Source organism: Aulostomus chinensis, chromosome 1 (genome assembly GCF_037954235.1).
Source record: "Aulostomus chinensis isolate RoL2024-O1b breed Wild chromosome 1, RoL_Achi_v1.0, whole genome shotgun sequence".
Taxonomy (NCBI): Eukaryota; Metazoa; Chordata; class Actinopteri; order Syngnathiformes; family Aulostomidae; genus Aulostomus; species Aulostomus chinensis.
Window position 1 is genome coordinate 57047260 of NC_141320.1, and position 15673 is coordinate 57062932.

The 15673-nt window shown below is 47.0% G+C and overlaps 1 protein-coding gene across 1 annotated transcript; it reads right to left on the reverse strand.

Moving 5' to 3' along the window:
- Positions 1-814: 814 nt before the first annotated feature.
- mxra5a (matrix-remodelling associated 5a) lies at positions 815-13077 on the reverse strand. The gene is made up of 8 exons (XM_086202806.1): positions 13028-13077; positions 12075-12297; positions 11857-11986; positions 11067-11457; positions 7100-10969; positions 5215-6118; positions 4794-5120; positions 815-3677 (listed from the first exon to the last, which is right to left on the reverse strand). The coding sequence occupies exons 2-8, from the start codon at positions 12269-12271 to the stop codon at positions 2087-2089; spliced, it is 7410 nt and encodes a 2469-aa protein (XP_086058932.1). The 5' UTR covers positions 12272-12297; positions 13028-13077; the 3' UTR covers positions 815-2086.
- Positions 13078-15673: the final 2596 nt, after the last annotated feature.

The window sequence follows — 15673 nt, forward strand, 5'->3', positions numbered from 1 at the left end:
GACAAGCGCATCGCTCAACGCAGCCTTATCAGCGCGTGGAACATTTCCCATGTAGGCTGAAGAGCATTTGGGTGGAAACGAGCTGATGCAGCAGAGACAGCGCTTTGCTGATGAATGCCAAAGACACTGAAGTTTATAGTGGGGCCGTTTCAGGCCGACTCTGCTGAACTAATGGGGGGATTTCCTCATGGCTCCAGATGTTTCTCCTTGCTAGAAGAGAAAACTGCGGCTGTATTCCCAGAGCGATAATTGCAAGGTTTTACTCTTGCAGAAGAATGGTGACCTACTTCATTCATCCTACATGCTAAATTGAATATTCTTGTCTGATTTATATCTGCTCCTCAGTTCCTGCAGGACAAAATACGCTATTTGTCATGTGGAAAAAGTGGAAAATATGTAGTTTTTTTGGTCTCCTGAAGGCTTTTTTTGTTAAGTTAAATAGAAACATTACCCTCACAAATGGACATCATCCATAGTTGTGGCAATCTTCCCATCTTTTCCTCTCCTCGTCTCTGCACTTAGATGAAAATCTTTTTTATTGAAATGTAGAAATTGCTATCAATCAAATTCCTTCAAAGACAATTAGTTCATAAAAGATGACATGGAGAATCAACGCCGAGTGAAACGAGGCACACGGTTGATTCCAACGACCAACCCCAGGAACCCAGGACACACACCTTACATGGATGAAACACACACAGAGCAACACGAAACATTCAAATAACTTTAAAATCAGATTCCACAACATTGTACATATTTTCAATTCAATTCTACAATTAAATTAAACAATATATCCTAGTTGTTGTTGTTTTTCTTAAATGGACGTTATTTATTTCTTTACAGCTGGACATAATCTGTCCTTGTCCAACATTCTGAATCGTCAAAGTAAAAGTATTGATATGTACAACTGGACGAAGCCTGGAACTGAACCACTTGGTGTATTTCTACACACCTGGTATACCTACCGTGTATCAAAACTACATAGCTCTACCACAGTCGGTTGGGTTGGACAATAAAAACATGATATAAAACCACAGAAAGCTCAAAGAGGACCTGTGTCAATAGCACCATCATGTGGCCATTCGCCCTGCACACCGTATATAAATACACAGAAAGCATATAAATATACATGATGTATAGAAATATACATTATGTATAGAAATATACATAATGTAAGCTCATACAATAACTGGCTGACTAATAGGTGTGGCTTATCCAACATAGTGGCATGACTTGAAGAGATGGAACAATATGAAATGACAATAAAAAAAAAACTTTTATAAATGTATGTGCTTGAGTCAAGTAAAACTGTAATTATAATATCAGTACTACTTTAAGTATACCTGGATGGTCAAGTTTCTGCCTTCAACTTAAGTTATAAGAGATTCAACCTAAGTTGTAACAGAAAGTGGCCAAGACCCTTAACAAGTAAAGTTTTTTTTTTCAGCTCTGCCTCGGAGTACATGAAGTACTTCAGCTTCTCTGAGTGAATTGAAATATTTCAAAGTTTTGTGTTGTGAAGCCAGCACATCAAATATAGAATTTAGAGCTACTGTACTTCTTAACCAGTAATTATTGTGTATGTTCATCATAAGGCACCAGAATCATAAATCCTATTTTACATAAACACTATTAACCAATCCAGGCCGTCGGTCACCGCTACACATACAACAGTGTGTAAACTGCACTATGTGTAGATTAATAAATACAAAAGGTGGTTTGAACCTCCAAAACGCAACATTTTGATGGGAACATTTGACGGATTAAAAACATGATCATTGTTAAACAGAAAGATTCGGATGGTCAAAGCTGACCTGCTGAAGCAACGAGTTGGTTTCTCAAATGACTGACATTTCTCCCGCTGCTTTTAACTGAGGCAGTTCCCAGAGACGGGAGGCTTGGGGAGAATTCAGAGTAGTTTGAGTGACTTAAACATGGTGGCAGCAACACTCAGATCCCCAGTGAAGGTTTCACTCCACTCATTCTTTCATCTTTGTGACAGCAGTTTTACAACATTTTAAAATGAAAAACACAAGCTGCATGTGAGCAGTGCATGGTGGAGGACCAGGGAGCACAGCAACAGCACTCAGAATACATTAAGAAATGTAGCTTTGGAGTCAATGCCGATGGCGTTCCTGGCGGTGCACCGGTACACACCGGCATCCTTCTGTGTGGGGTTCTGGATAACGAGGGAGCCTTGTGGATGGAGGTACTTGTTGCCAAAAAGACGTGGCTGCGCACTGGCAGCTAGGCGGGTTTTATCAGGAGTTTCCCACGCTACCTCCGCTCTCGGGATACCAGTTGCGATGCAGTTCAGCTGAACAGCAACCCCACGTTTGGCGTACATCACAGGTGGGGGGCCATTGGTAATACGGGGTGGGTACGCTATCACTACTACGTTCACTGAGAGCAGAGAGCTGCCATACTCATTGGCAGCTCTGCAAACATAGGACCCCCGATCATAAACTGATACCTGCTGGATGGCAAGTGTTCCATTGGCCAGGACAGAATATCGTCCTGCTCTCTGCGGTCTGTTGAGGACAACGCCGCTGGGCAGCGTCCATGTCAGTCTAAGGGGCTCATCACTGGTAAGACAATGGAGAAAGAAGGTCTCTCCATTCATGATGCTGACAGGAGAGCTGTACCTGTTGATGATCTCTGGCTTTCTCCCGGGAGACAGCGTGATGATTTGCTCCACCACACCTCCAGAGTGGTAGTTCAAGCAGCGGTACATTCCAGCCTCAGCTATAGACGGGTTGCTAATAATTAAAGAGCCGTTGGGCTGGTGGAAGAACTTGGAGGAGCGAGCGCCACTCAGTAAAGGTATTCCACTGGGTAGGATCCATGTGATGTGAGGTAGCATTGGACCCTCAAAGAAGCAGTTCAAAGTCATGTCAGTCCCCACAGTCAGAGACAGGCTGTCTGTTTTGGGTCCTCTAATTTGTGGCTTCTCAACAGCCTCCTTTACATCCAGGTTAACCACCAACCTGACCTCGCCTCCTTCATTTCGAGCGATACAAGCCAGTTGACCTGAGTCCGTCTTCTTGAGGGGCCGTATCTCCAAGGAGCCATTTTGGTGAACTGTCATTCTTTTGCTGTGGTATGGTGAAGGTAGAATAACGTTTCCTGGTAAGACCCACATTGTGCGAGGGGTGGGAGTTCCCTTTGCGATGCAGTCCATCAGCTTCCACTGATCCTGGACTGCTAGCATCCTAATAACATTCTCAGTGCCTCTCAAGCCATTGATCGTTGGGGGTGTTACCATGACCTCCAGTCTGATGATGTTAAGGTCTTGTCCTGCACTGTTTCTAGCTGTGCAGGTGTAATTCCCTCCATCAAAACGTTGGACCTTCTGAATCACCAATGTCCCATCATTCAGGACTTGATATTTATCCACAGAAGGGGAGATGACTCTATTGGTAGGAGATATCCAAGTGACAACCGGCATTGGTTCTCCTTTCGCATGACACTTGAGTGATGCTGTCTCACCATAGAAAACCTTGGCAGTGTTGCGGTCTTTGTCCTGGATCCGTGGTGGGGCAGTCGAAGCCTTGATCTTGACTCGCACCTTCATCTCATCTTTGCCCAGCTGGTTCTCAGCGTAGCATGTGTAGTCACCCTCTTCTCGCATGCCAACATCATTGAAGTAGAGGGTCCCGTTGTCAAAGACTACGTATCTGCAGAGCGTTGACGCAGTGAAGAAGAGGACAGAGGTGGTTACTGCCACTGTTATCTGCCACTTAACACACCAGTATTATGGCTTTTTATTTCTTTTTAAGATTTGACTACGAACAAACTTATGAGTGGGTTTCATGTTTCAAGAACATGTGTGGTAGTTGAAGTAGTATCTACAGTATTCTTTAGGTTTCATGGAAGCTTAAGGATGAAGGCATTTTTGTATCATAGCAGCTTCTTGAATTCCTTTTCTGTGGAAAAGAAAAGTCATGAATCTAAAGGGAGTTAGCTGCACTCACAGCTCAGTCAGGGAGGAGTTTCCAATAGCGAGCCTGGTTTTAATTTCATGAAGCAATCACATATGATTCTAAGGTTTGAATTGATTAATTATGCGCAGGTTTATGGTGAGATCAGCAGGGTGAAAGCAGGCTGAGGAAGAATGAAAAAACAACTCGATGCAGTTTCCAACACCTGCTAACGTTCAGCCAACATACGCACGAGCGAGTTTTCTTATAAACCGCTTCTAAATGGTTCCAGTATGTTGGTGTTTATTACCGTGGACAGCAGCACATACAAGCTGTAACTGTTAATCCAGACTTCCTAAACACGTTCCGACTAAATTCCAAACATTTCCAGCATATCTGTGATACTATGCAAGTGTTATGTTGAAGAGTGTTATTTCATGTGGTTGATGCAGGTCTAAAGGGATTAAAGTTTTTTTCAAATACTCCTTCAATGAGGTTTCATACCATCAAACAAATATCTGTTCAAAGATAAACTCAGATCCAATTGAGGAATTGTCTTAGTGAGTGTAGCAGGGATTTCATCAACTGATGGAGCTACAGTCAGTGAGGTCATTGGTAGACATTTCTATTCTAGCCTACAGATTCAACATAAATTTACTTGCTTTCAACACAACAACCAACAGTTGTAAAATATTTTTGGAGCTGTATTTGTTTAGAGTTTGTGGATTTCATAATGACAAAAATAGTTATTATGGATTAAAATGGAACTGAAAAGGAATTTAAAGAGGTCTTAGTATAAGGTGAAAGCACAAGCTCCAGGCTCAGTGACGGCAATTGGTTATTGCTACCTAGAGACTACTGAGCAACTCATACCTGCGACTGCGCCCCCCACTGACACTCTGCCTCTGTTTGACTGGGTTGACCATGGTGCCGTCTGGCAATGCCCAGCTGATCTCCGGGTTGGGAAGCCCAGACGCCACACAGTCCACTTTGAGGTCTCCGCCATAAACCACCTCCTGATTGGATCGCTGCTGCTTCTGCTCAATCTTGGCAGGCCTCGTCAGCACATTGACATGCAGCTGTACATAGTCATCACCCATCTTGTTGCGCGCCACACACAGGTAGTCCCCGTCGTCTTTGTTGGTCACAGCATGAACGGTGATGGTGCCGTTGGCAAACACCTTGATTCTGGGGTCAAAACTGAAAACAAAGTAGAAATTATATCATTTGATTATATCAGGGTTTTCATTTGAGCATTCACTGAGGATGGAAGCTTGTACTGGGGTGACTCTACCTGTACTGGGCATCTACCAGCTTCTTTGAGGGTGTTTTCCAGATGATCCAAGGGTCTGGCTGACCTGCTGCCATGCAGTGGAGCACTAGTATTCCCCCATAGATGACATCTGTTCTCTGGGGTGATGATGAGGTGATCATGGCTTTGGCAGACAAGAGATTCCTCACAATATTCAAAACAACCACTTTCTTAGTGGATGCAACTGCATTACTGGCGGTACACTCATATCTCCCAGAATTCCCTGGGCCCAGTTGGTGTATGTAGAGGGTGCCATTGGGAAATACAAAAAGATTGTGGCCAGTAACAAACATAGAGGGAGTGAGCCGTACGCCCTCAGGTGTGACCCATTGGACAACTGGAGGGGGGGCCCCTGTGGCAGTACAGTGGATGTAGGCCCGACTGCCCTCAGTCAGGGTTCTGTTCTCCTCTGGTGACTGTTGAATAACTGGTGCCAATGCTGAGACATAGAGGTGGACTGACATTGTGTCAGGTCCAGTTGCACTGCTGGCAATGCACTTATAAAGTCCCCTATCAGTGTAAGTAGTCTGGCTGATCCGGAGCGTTCCATTCCTTAGGACAGTCACACGCTGCTGGGAGCCAACACTGAGTTGGGCAGGAGCCATGTGGGCTTGGTTAGGAAGCACCCATGTGACTCGACGTATAGGATCACCCCCAACATCACACTCAAGATCGATGCTGCCACCAAGATGAACAGTGACGTCTCGTTGCTGAGGGTGGGGTGACAGGACCACGAGGTCAACCACCATCCTGTCTGTACCATACTGGTTCTGGACAATGCACTGGTACTGGCCGCCATCTGTTGGCTGTGTGTTTCTGATGGTTAATGTACCATTCACATGCACCTCAAACCTCTGGACCCTGGTGTTCTGAGCAATACTGGCACCTGCATAAATGGAGAGAAAACAAAGTTAAAAAATATACAAACTTTACAAATGAAACATGCTGTGCTTCATCAACAGAAGTGCTGAACCACTGGTTTTGAATCTCCAGTCAAAGTTTTTGAGGATCACTGATCATATGTCTGTATTAAGAAGACTTGGATTATACCAGACAACCTGGAGAATTTATAAACTGACGTTTCTGGACAGTTTAGCTGTTGTTAGCCAAGAGTCTCCATTAGCTTCAAGCTAAATACATGTGGTCAATTCTTTATGGAGTCACAAAGAAATAATACAGGAGGGAAAAAAAACATCTTAATTTGCCAAAGGTTCTTATTTGAATGTTTCACATCTGAGCACCTGACTTTTCCAGCACCTTTCAGTCTGAACAGAATTTCTTGGGTGGTTTAGTTCATGTACACAATGTTCACATTTTTCTTTAATGTTCATGTAAGAATCTGAAAGAGCCTGGAACCTCATATTCCAAACAAAGGTTATCAATGTCAGAAAATACCCTCAACAAAAGTACTAAAAGCCAAAACTTTCTACAAGTTCAAGCAAAAGTTGCGAGATTGCCTCAAGGAAAACTAAATTGTTTATTAATATGTTCAGATCCATGTCAGTGAGTTCTTCATCCCTCTCCCTGACAGCTGTGGCATCATCAGCCTGCTGATTTAACGGCAGGATGATTGACAGGTGACATTTTTGTCCTTAGCACTTCTATCTTTAAGCTCTCTAAGTCTATCATTGGTGTGGAATTAGTATTCTGGGTCATCATTGTCTCTGAATGTAGACTTTTTCAAGAGAGTTTAGACCAAATCAAATTGAACCAAAGGTCAATGAACAATAATCTTCTGTGATGATCATCATCCAAACCAGCATGCAAACCAGCTGATGTCAGCATCTCTCTCGTGTTCTCACCAGATATGCCACTGAAAGACATGGAGGACTGCAAAAATGTAATAAAGAGGAAAAGTAAAACATACCACTCGCAACTTTGGTCCATGACAGGAAGGGTACTGGCTCACCGACAGCCTCACAAGGAAGCTGAGCGTCTCTTTCCTCTCTCACTGTGAAAGTCTGGGAATCACTCAGGATTATCCTCGGCTTTCCTCTTGGAAAGGATCCTCGAGCAGGTAACTGGAGCTTTCTGGACTGATCCTGAGTGGTTGTTGGTAGCTTCTCTCGGGATGGATGAGGCTGAATGGTTGTTTCAGCGGTGGTCATCTGCTGCGTTGTGTGTCCATGGCTCGGATTTAGAGCTGAGGAAGTTGTGCTTGTGAACAGGGCCTGTTCCTGGTCATGTGACTGTGTTTCAGGGTGAATGTCTGGTGCTCCCCTCAATGGTGACATGGTAAGGGGCTGGACTGGGCGACCAATGTTTTGTGGAGTTCCACGAAGCTGAGGACCCTGTTGGGTGGTGGCCTGTGGTGAGTGGTCTAGCTTGGGTAGTGGGACATGTGGTTCGGTCATGGGATCAAACCTTGATGAAGCAACCGAGGGAGGTGCTGTTGTTGTAAGACAAGCACTGATCCCGGTGTTTGAGGTTTCCGTAAGAAGCTGCTCAGCCTCTGGCTCCCTTGTGGTCTCAGTTAGACTGAAGCTATGGTCTGAATTATCAGGGCCTGCAGCGGTGGTCATGGTAACACCTTCATAGACCATGCTCGGTGTTACCGTGGAGCTATCAGGTGTATACATGCTGGAGGTTGCTTCTGTTTCATGTGCAAACCAGGAAGCAGCTGAGGTGGTGGCGGATGGCAGCAGCATAACAGACTTGCTGATCTCTTCAGCCTTTTCTTTGAGCGGATCCAGATGATATGATCCCTCCACATAAGATTGTTGGGTCTCACAGGAATTTCCAGAACATGGTGCAGGTCCAAGCCCTCCGCCAATTCTTGGTTTCTGTGCCTCCTCGATGGGTTTGACAGAGGGAAGACTGCTGTCTTCGTAACTCTGCTGACTAAGTGATGTCTGCATCTCTGAGTTTTCTGAAGGCAGCACACCCTCAGAGATTCCCACTACTGTTTCGTAATGAACCTCTTCATGTGGTACCTCTGGAGAGGCTCGTGGAAATGCTGGTGCCACTGATGTGTAGAGTCTTTTTTCCAGAGGTAGAAGGCTGAGGCTGTCCTTTGTTTTGTGGGGTGATGCTGGTGGGGAGGAGGTGGGTTTCTCCTCGTCCTGCCCTGAGACATTGCTTTCCTTGTGACTCAGTCTGCCTGATGATGCTGCTTGGCTGCTGCTGAATGGAACAGTGGCTTGGAAATACTCTGTTGTAACATCCACAGTGTGTATTTTTAGCTGTGAGGGAGTGGTCTCGATGGTTTCCAGGGGAGGATTTACAGGTGTAGTGGTGAGAGAATGGCTGAATTTATTCTGTTTTTGTTTCCTTCTGTTGGGCCTTTTCCTCCGGCCTCCATTTCTTCTTCTGGAATGTTGTTGTTGGTGGACTGTGGTTGATGGTCCTTGCAATCCCCTTGTACTTGTTGTGGGCACCACAGCAGTTGTCAGAGATGCTGTTGTGAGCATTGCTTGTGATTGGAAATCATTAAGCGTTATGTGTTTTGGCCGAGTGTGAGGCTGTGATGTCACTGCAGCTTCATCATGATATTTTCCATTTTCTTCCTGGTTTGGTTCTGATTTATTTGGATGGACTGAGTGGATAATGGGACTTCCACTTGAGGAGAGTTCTGTCTCAGTATCAGAGCTGGCAACAATATCCAGTCCATCCGTGTTCTCGCTGCTCTCTGATGCCTTGGACCGCTCCGCTGTTTTGACTCCATAAACATCTGTATTTATGTTATCATTGTGTTGTAGAGAAAATGTATCGCTGCTACTAGCGGTGCTTGCACTGACATGCCAGGAAGTGAGAGTGTGCAGGGGAACAGATGTGGTCGGTGGAGCCTCACTGTGTGAACTTGTGTGTGGCTCCACATCCTCAGTTGTAATCTGCTGCAGGTTGTAAAAACTCTGTGTTGTGTGTGGTTTTGTTGTAGCATGCATATCATGTGTGTAACGGCTGTCTGATGTCAGATTATGTCTGTTGTGTGTAATTAAGCTCTTCAAGGTCACATGTGTGTCTTCATTATTGTGAGTATGCAGTTGTGGAGTGTGCGGTGATCCATCAGTGGTTCCTCCTGGTTCTGTGTGTTCCCTCTCTGTAGTGAGCTGGGCCGGGTTTGCTGTCACAGTGTTTTGAACATTTTTCTCCCGAATCTTTGCCAAGATATCAGCCCACTTCTCTGGATCTATTTTACTCTTTGACATATTGATCCTCCTCCTATTTTCAACAATATCCTTCTTGTCTTCGCCACGTGATCCTGTTTGTTTCCTTAGCACTGGTTGTCTCTGCCACATACCCCGTGACGGATGCGCACCTCTCCTGCCCATTGCCACACCTCCTGGAACTCTCCTCCTCAAAGAATCCATGCGGCTCCTTGACACCCCCCCTTGAGTCCCCTCCATGTCTCCGGATGCCTCCTCTGTATCCTCTGCTGGGACACTAATCTTGGTGTTGACCCCTGCAGCTGACTGAGGTCTCGCTGGAAACCTCTTCAAAGGCCTTACAGTCTCTTTGCGCTTCACAATAGAGACTTTTGTAGCGAGTGTATCCACACCATGCTGATTGATAGCTATGCATTTGTAGTAGCCGCTGTCTGCTGGCTGAGTGCGTGGGATGTGTAGGGTGCCGTTGGAGTAGACTAAAGCTCTGGAGGAGTTGTCATGGAGGCTAACTATATTCCTGCTTGGTAAAATCCAGTTGATTTCAGCATCAGGGGAGCTAGATGCAGTGCAAGGGAGGGAAAGGGGGTTCCCTGAAGATCCCTCGATGGGTGGAAGGGAGGCATCTTGCCCTGGAGGAGGACTGGAGGAGTCCTGCACCGTCAGATGGAAGGGCAGGACAGCCAGGTCTCCATGAACCTTGGCAATACAGTAGTAGACTCCTGTATCCGTGTGACTGACAGACTGAATGGCCAGCCTCCCATCAGCAGACACAGACACCCTGTTGTCTGAGCTAGTGGATGGGGCCTCCAGCTTGGAGCCATCTGGCAGCATCCAGTGAATAACCGGCAGACCAGAACTGTGAACGCTACAGTCCATTTGAACCGGACTGCCCAAGAGAGCACTGAAAACTGTGCGTGTCATATTTGTTGATTGGATCATGACCCATGTTCTTCTCAGCCTCCGCTCCCGCTCAGCCTCCACTGTCTCTGAGAGGAAGGTGCTCAAGATCAACTTGACAGTGTTGCCTGACGACTGAAGCCTGTTCAGCTGGAGGTCCACAGAGGTCTGCATTAGCCATGCTGCCTGGGACATGATGTTGACCTTAACGCCCGTGTAGTACAGGGCGTCTTTCTCCCAATCCTGTTTATATATGTAGGTTGGCCGAGGCTCCTCACTGAGTATACTGTCTCTCTTTAAGTGCGCGGGCACATTGCTGTAGTAGGCAATTAACCTCCACAGTTGCTCATACTTCTCTCTGTCCACAGGGCATTCAAGATCCACTGCTAATGTAACATTGGACAGCAGCTGGAGCTGAGTGAGCTGCTCCCAGCTGACCTTGGTGAGCTCTCGAGGCTCACCTAAGCTACAGTCCAGAGCCACCTCATTGCCATGTTCGTCTGACAGGCCCAAAGAGATGTTGCTGCCCACCTCCCTGAAGTCCTCCATGGTCATCACTTCACTCTCTGTGTCCTCAGGTGGGGAAGTCCTGTGAGGAGAGGTGATGACAGGGCCACTGCACACCAGGTTCTCCACAGCCTGGAGCTCCTTCTGCTGGAGGATCCTGGGAGATGAGCATATAGGACACACCTGTCCACTGGGAAGCGCCTTGTCCTTCTTACATTTCAAGACACCTGGAGCAAAAAACAAAAATGCTGTCAAATAAGCAGAGGAAGCAGTGCCTCACTGATGTAGAGCTCACTGGACAGGTTTACAGTGTCAGGGTCTAACCTGGTGAGGTTTTGTCCCAGTCATGGAGCCACATCATGCTGCAATCGCAGGACCATGGGTTCCCATGGAGGTACAGGTTCTCGAGCTGCGGCATGGTTTCGAGCAGCCTCGAACGCAGGGACATCAGCCCATTGTCAGACAGGTACAGGTGTCTCAGTGTGGACACATGCAGGTGTCCTATCAGAGTGAAGGTGGTGAAGGTGTCCGGGTGGAGCTGCTGAAGAGAGTTCCCCTCCAGCTGCAGGAGCCTCAAGGAGGTGAGGCCATGGAAGGCATCTGGGTGGATGAACTCCAGCTGGTTGTGATCCAGGTGTAATCTTGTCAGACCCCACAGACCCTGGAGGCTGTGTCTCGTGAGCTCCGTCAGTTTGTTGTAGCTCATCTTCAACATCTAAGACGAGGAGGATGATCATCAAGATCAAATCAAATGTCAAATATTAAATTTAAATCAACATTTCAGAAAGGAAATCAGAATTCAAATTTAGAAAAAAACAGATTTATATTCAGGACCGAAGCCTTAATGGGTCCTGGTAAAGCATGTTAATTATAATACACACGAGGTTTACACACATGCGTACGCACACGCACACTGTCCTACTGATGATAAATAGAAACATGAACCAGCTGTAATCTTTAAAAGGAACCAAACACTGCAGAGACTGACAGGACAGGAAGCTGGTTCCAGTCCTGTTAACATCTGGTTACATCTGAACTTACAGCTGCGATGGCGGAGCAGCAGACAATTCACAGACACACACTGGGAGGAAGTGTGTTAGGAGGTTCAGGGTACCTGGAGTGAGATGAGGTCTCGGAACACTCCATCAGGCAGAGTGTGGATGTTGTTCCCGTGGATCATCAGCAGCTCCAGCCTCCTCATACCAGCCAGCGACTTCTCTGTGAGCTTATTGATGCTGTTGAACCTGAAACAGCAAAAACAAATGTGAGCAGTAAATTCAACCTGTTGTCTGTGTCAAGCTCCGTAGTGGTGAGGCTGCCGGGGGGACCGACCCTAGGTTGATGCGTTCCACATGTCTGGATACAGCAGCTGGGAAGGTGAGGAGGGAGCGGAAGGTGCAGTGCAGTTCGGTGGGCCGGGGGCAGGAGCAGGGGCGGGGGCAGGGAGCGCAGGCCACAGGGGGTAAAACCATCAGCAACAGCAGCAGCAGGGTCTGGAGGACGCACATGGTGGACCGGTCCATTTTCATCAGCAGGGGGGTTGGAGTCACAGCAGCTGTGTGTTTCACAAAAACAGTGAAGTCATATGTGTATTACTGCTGCCTCAGCAAACAGAATCATCACTGCACATGGCAGAAATATTATTGTTTTTATTATTATTGTTGTTGTTGTTGTTGTTGTTGTTGGTGGTGGTGGTGGTGGTGGTGGTGGTGGTGGTATTTTTATGAACAAGATCCAGGATTTTTTTTCCATTAGCTTTAACATTGTAACCCTGGCACTTTTGAAATTTTCATGAATCTCTCAGAAAGAATTACATGGACTTTAATTTTTTTTTTTTTTAAATAAGACTGATCTGTTTTATTTTTCAAAATAATTCTAAATATATGCGATGGGTTGAATGGCAAACTTGAATATCTGGAATGATCCCATGATAAGGCTTTTTTTTTATTACATTTTCATTCATTTCTGATGAAATATTATTAATTGGAGCAGTTTTATAAGGGGGTAAATGGAGTTTGCACAACTCCACATTAGCTCAGCATCATTATTATTATTCCTAGAAGTAGAAGCAGTAGTAGTACTAGTAGTAGTGTAATGCATTTAAGGGGCCAAAGGGAACTACTGAGACTGATGGACCTCCTCATGACCGTCCCCGGGAAGGAGCGAGTCCGGCCAGGTCCCGGTGTCTCCGCCTCCAGCAGTTTATGAATGAGCCGCGGCGAGGAACTGTGAGGCCAAGCGCTGAATATTTGATGAGTTTGATGGAATAAATATAACGCTTTTACCTCAGAACTTTGATAGCCTCCCTCCGGGGAACTCCTCACGGTCCATTTCAACACGCATGAGGAAAAGCAACGCGCGGCAGAAATCAAATTCCGCAGCTCTCCGAGGAAGGAAAGAAGAAGTTGGTGCGACAAAGTGTCAAATCCTGCACACAGCAAACACCTCCGAGGGGCTGAGAGGGGACTGGTGAGGGGGGGGGACGTGGAGCTCCTCCTGGTTAGGAGTGTGCGCTGTGGACTCCAAGTCAGGAATGAGGGATGGAGCCTCTGCAGCGCGCAGTGAAGAGACGCAACAGGAGGAGCCTGCAGCTGGAGGCCCGGAGCCAGGGCTTCGGTAGTGGGCCTGACTCAAGATTCCACACTGGAAAAAAAACACTGACACACTCGGGTGTGCTGATGCTGCAGAGTGTGGGAGCACTGGATGTGTGTACTCAGCCAGTTGTGCTGAAAATATGTGAAATCAGATTCACAGATCTCTCTCTCTCTCTCTCTCTGTCTCTCTCACACACACACACACACACACACACACACACATTATCAAACTGCAGCATAACCTTTAGTTACTTTTAATCTTTGGCCTCCAATTGTGTCTCCAGCCTGTCACACCACACCAGCTCCTCCTCTGCCAGCCCCCATCACCTTGGGAACAGCCTGCTAATCTGAAACACATACATGACTGCAACAATCCCACGTGGTGATTTATTCCAAACTGAACCACATCAAGAGCGCTGACATCTTTAACACACACACACCAGGAGCGGGGAGGATTTACGGCCGTCCCAGAGGGGAAAAGTCTTTCTCTGCATTAACCAGGAGACACAAAGTCTGGGGGAGCCGAGGGTAAACTGGGGATCTGTTCTTTACCTGGCAGCTGCCCTACCTGCTGAGCTAAATATCTCCATCCTATCAATGTGAATGTGCGTGGCGTGAGAGATGTTCATCTACAGCAGCTGCGTTGAAGGTGGTAGAACGTTGAGGGATGTTGCGTGTGAGAAACCTCTGTGAACTTCACAGACACGCCTGTCATCTACAATTGCTCCATTAGATATACGGAGGGAGAATGAGCAGTAGCGAGCAATTCTGAACCGTTTAATATCCAGCTGGATCCGAAAATGCACTCACGCAAGTTTGGTGTCAGTTGAGCAACAACAACAAAACAGAGGCTACATTTTTGAAATCATTGACTCGAAAATGCCTCAGGTCAAAGGTCAGGGACAACATTTAGCACATAGCATTTAGCTTGTAGCTGATTGTTTCTGAATTTAAATGTTTTTTACAGTTGCTATAGCAACACCATCAAGAGAGTTTGATATACGATGTAAAAAAGAGTGCTTCACACACTAGCACCCACCAACACACACACACACGCACACAAACACACGCACTTATTGACTTACTGTCTTTGGCTCACACACACGTGCGCTTTGTAACTAACATCAGAGTACTGGCTGGGGAAACCCCATCATTGATCTGAAACACCAGAGGCAAATTAAAAGGCTAATAATCAGTCGACAAATAGAAATAGGTGGTGGGGGCACAGGTGTATAGGTGTGTGGGGGCGGGGCGTAGGTGGAGGGGGGCAGTTTAGGAGGGGACAGGTGAGGGCGACAAGTTGGGGGGGCAGATGGGGGGGTAGGGGTGATGAAGCTGCATGCAGGTGACCTGCACACCTCTTAATTCAAATGAGTGACATATTCAGAGAGCTGTGATGAAGGAAAGCTGATGAGGAGGAGGAGACACAGCTAGTGACCATGTGTAGAGAAACACACGCTAACAGGATGAAGAGCAGCAGATACATGTAAGAGTCACACTGAGGTCATTGGACCCATTTAGGTCATAAGGACCACCGTCCTCATGAGTGGAACTTCTGACACACTTCCCTGTTCTCCTCGTTCCGGAATGTGGAATGCTGCTCACTCTGCAATGCTCCAAATGCAATCTTGCAGCACATCTTGTCGTGCTGCAAGATTGCACTCTCAGGGGTGCTATAGATGGTGTCACGACCAGGTCCTGAGGAAACTGACTGAGGTGCTGGAAGGCTGTCAACAGGGCAGCAAAGAATCACCACCAGCAGAGAACCACACTCGCTGGGTCATGGAAGGGGGTGACCAAAGATACACCAGGCCAAGAGAGACACCAAGGCCCTTTTCCTGTGACCAGGAGTGGGACATGAGGGTTGATCTCAACAAGCAGCTTCGGTTCCCCACGGAGATCACAACTACATCTCTGCGCCCTGACATTGTGGTGTGGTCCACCAAGGAAAGAGTGGTGCACCTCATCGAGCTGACAGTGCCATCAATAGAGGGGATTGAGGCCGCCTTTGAGCACAAGAAGGCCAAGTACTCTGAGCTGGCCGCTAAGTGCCGGAGGCTGGCTGGAAGTCCACCACCTACTCAGTTGAGATTGGCTGCCGAGGCTATGGGGAGCTGTCAACCATATGCCTTTTGAGGGACGCAGAAGTAGGGAGGTCTGAGGAAGGCCACAAAAGATCTTGCGGGGGAGGCCAAGAAAGGCAGCTTTTTGGCTCTGGCTGAGGAGGAAGGACAGGAGCAGGGGAAAGAACAAGTAACCCCGACAACAGCAGCAGGGGGTAACACCTCTCACCTGCAGGGGGTGACAAGGAGACGTCCCTGTCACTGCTCCACCACC